A 3,557-nucleotide genomic window follows, 5' to 3' on the forward strand; every position below is an offset into this window, starting at 1 on the left:
TGACAGTGTATTTTCGATTTCCCCGTCATCCAAGGATTTCCATACACGCTAATCGTGCCAGAGCGCTGTGCAAATGGTAATGGCGGTCGTCTAATGGAAGTACGGGGGAACAACAATATGTATTTTGGGGCTTAAATATCAATTAGTCCGCGAAATCTTGCTAGTGTGAAAGGAAATTAGCGTTGCGATGGAATGCGAGCAAGTTTCAGCGTTCAAACGGCCAAAGTTGCCGGTAGTTTCCATTAGAGCTGATCGCCCTGCGAGCTGCACGGTAAATTTTGCATAGTTTTGCGCGATTCTATCGACTCTCCGCCTCTCTTTCGCCCGGCATTTTATTTCAATCGCAAAGTTTTCGGGAAACATTTAATTGCTATCTAGTAAATTACAACTCCCGGTGTATTTTAATGATGTGAGTTCGTCCAGTCGGGTGAGGATACTCCAGAAGGAACTGCATAACGTTCTACTGCATATTGTAGTGGAACTGGGCAGGAAACTTGCTGTAAGCAGTAAATTTTCAGTTGAACCGCTTGGCTTCGCCTGCTTATTGAGGAGTTTCCCAGCGGCTCCTGCCCTAATAACTATGCGGCCAGGGGGTTTATTCTCAAATTATTATCGCCTTGTTGGTTGGGCCAACAGTTTTTCTACCAACGTCCACTCGACTGTGGTTTTACCCTTCCTAAATGATCACCTATCGATGTAGAAATTGCGACTGTTTCAGCTTTTTGTGGTTTTTCCAGTAATCTCCTATTAGACATACAAATGAAAAACAGCTTCAAAGCTCCTTGAGGAGGCTCCAGACTCGACGCTGCTGTTAACGAGCTCCATAAAGGCACAATAACCGAGCTAAATTCAACTGAAAACAGCTTGAGTGCCATTGGAAATTGCCTCCTCATAGGCTTATCACACTTCTGTGCTTTTTGAGGCGAAGCGAGTGATGCTTGAGGGCTCGTTGCCTGCCTTCATCCTTTTAACCGAAAATTATACGGGAAAAAACTGAAAGCCGACATACAGACGCGCAAAGTTACAGCTAACTGCTTGCAAACGCTGCGTTGTTAATAATTCCCACGCCAACTGGAAAAGCCGTCGGTAAATACGTTTTCAGTTCAGGCTGGAAAACAAAGCTTTTCCAGCACGATGTCGGGCTTTAATTGCGGATTTCGGGCGCAGAGAGAGTGTTTTTTTTGGGCAAGAGCTTGAAAATTCCTAGAGATGCGCATTTTTTCATGGCATTTTCGTACTTTCAGAGCCAGTGACAACGTTGCTTGGTGGGCCTGAGATGTACATCAACAAGGGCAGTACGATGAACTTGACCTGTGTGGTGCAGCACAGTCCAGAACCCCCACCCTCCATCTACTGGACTCACGATCAACAAGTAAGTCGATTTTCTAGGTTTTCCATGAATATTTCCACAAAAGAGTTACAATTGTCCTTTCAGCGCGGAATTTATGGAGACTTCATGCGACACCGTAATATAGTGTGTCATTTTTCAAAAGTTACGACTCACGTTATGAGGCCAATTGTTGTGAGACTCCCGGTTTTATATTTATATATGGGTCGCTTTCCGCACTGAATATCGCTGGCATTGTCTAAAGCGAAACAGGGCCTTAGCGTTAATAATAACGCACCCCGGCAATTATTGAAGCAATTACTGCCTTTAGGCTAATTAAAAAGTCGTCTGCAACATACATAACCTACATCTGAAGGAATCAGCTGCTGGAGGGCGGCCATGTTGCGCCACGTGTCACATCAAGCAGGCAGGCGGGTTGTTTTTGACATTATCGACTTAAGGCTAATAGGCAAGATGACAGATTTTGAAATATCGTCGTATAATGCGTCATACGTCTACTATATCCGAAAACATCATTATTTCATATAAGGCGCGAAAACGCTCGTGGGTGTCATGTCGTCTACTTGTGACGTCACGACCTTATTCAGTGCGCACGGTGCCGATGCTTAAAGAGGGAAGTTTACAAAATATTATACATTTTGAATGTTAAAAATGACTTCCAAAATTTACTAGTGCTGTGCGGTTTCTCTATGCACAAACACATCAATAACAACACTTTATAAATTGTTTGTTTTCGCTCCAATCAAGAAAATAGTGAGAGATAAATGGCTGAAGCTGGCAAGGCGAAACCCATCAGATATAAGCAGAAATACAAAACTTAATTTTTGTGAAGACCACTTTATGTAAGTATTTGCTTTAGATTGGTGGGGAGTAATTTAATATGTTTTTGAGATTAAATATCAATTATATAAACATTATATTAATAATTTTACAATTAGCATCCCCTATAGACTATTTATTCAAAGCAAAACGGGGGAAACAATGGACGTCAATTAAAAAGCAACGAAAGGATCGCACTGCTTTTGCAGCTCTGACGAGTAGGCAAAGCGCCGAATTGCCCACGCTCACAGAAACCCTTTGAAAAACCGGAAAATATCCAATTTATGGAAAACACGCTTTCCCGTCCCATATTCCGGGATAGAATAAAATCTAGACGCCGGCGAATCGCATTCACTGACAAAGTTGTGAGTTCGGCAAATTTAGATCAAGTGGATTTTGCAGCAGGCCCATAAGAGCGTTTATTCCCCGGCAACAACATCGACTAGTTTGATCGAGTCTTCCACTCGAATCTGGCCACTTCGCCAAGCCAGAAATAATTATCCCCGTTGGCGCATCTTCTCATCATTAAAATGCTACTTTTTGTCCGGCCCTTTTATAAAACGCCCAAATTGGAACGGAAAAAAGGGCCCGCAGGGCTCAAAGCCATTAAAGCTAAGTGTTTTCTGAAAGACACTCGCTTAATTACGCCGATCAATTTAGAGTTTTCTGTCTCAAGCCGAAAATGTATTTGCTGGATCAAGCCAGGGCTTGATGCAGGAATATGTGAAGAGTTACTCGAAGCCCCCGGAATGGAGTTTTCGTTCAATGCGCCGCATTTTCCATAAGCAAAATAGCAGCTGTCAAAAGAAACTTTAAGTGGAAACGGGCGGTCCGGAATGGAGAGAAAGCCGGAACAAAACTGGGACACAAAGGGAATCTCTGGCTCGCTTTGTATTTTAATTTCTTTCCCCAACGAGATCCGGAAGCTGCGACTTGAGCCTATACAAGTTTGGTCCAGGAAATCGCTAAGGAAATTGTAGATAAGTTCTATATTGTTGAGGCGGATTCATTTTTTACAAACTTCTTTTTGGGTATTTCGCCTCAAAAATTAAAATTAACTCCACACAATAGTAAAACACCACATTTTTGCGGAGTTCCAAAAATTCATAAAGTTAATATTCCTTTACGACCAATAGTTAGTAGTATAAATTCACCTACACATCCCTTAGCCAAATATCTTTTAAACATTTAATTAAACATTAAAAATTAATTTCTCTACTAATTTGAATTTTCTCTTACAGCTTGAGCCTAAGTGTGTCGCAGGATACCCTCTAGGTGATCGTTCTTGATAACTTTTTGATAAATAATTCGTTCTTATTGCGAAATAGGAGCACTATTTATCAATCTGTAATAAAAGACGTGAGGAAATTGTGTCTTTTTTAAAGACAAA

At 41.5% G+C, this 3,557-nt stretch overlaps 1 protein-coding gene across 6 annotated transcripts in view; it reads left to right on the plus strand.

The window, feature by feature from the left end:
• LOC109536971 (SPEG neighbor protein) overlaps nucleotides 1-3,557 on the plus strand; it is a 52,817-nt gene that overhangs the window by 30,435 nt on the left and 18,825 nt on the right. For all 6 annotated transcript variants that reach the window (XR_007280494.1, XM_019903466.2, XM_019903470.2 and 3 more), the window contains exon 5: nucleotides 1,245-1,372. Coding sequence is in view for 5 of the 6 variants with exons in the window: in XM_019903466.2 (XP_019759025.2) it covers nucleotides 1,245-1,372 (128 nt within the window). In the remaining variant the exon portion in view is untranslated. The remainder of the gene's footprint in view (nucleotides 1-1,244; nucleotides 1,373-3,557) is intronic.

Source organism: Dendroctonus ponderosae, unplaced genomic scaffold (assembly GCF_020466585.1).
Source record: "Dendroctonus ponderosae isolate FM_Combo_2020 unplaced genomic scaffold, Dpon_F_20191213v2 Dpon_F_20191213_10, whole genome shotgun sequence".
NCBI lineage: Eukaryota > Metazoa > Arthropoda > Insecta > Coleoptera > Curculionidae > Dendroctonus > Dendroctonus ponderosae.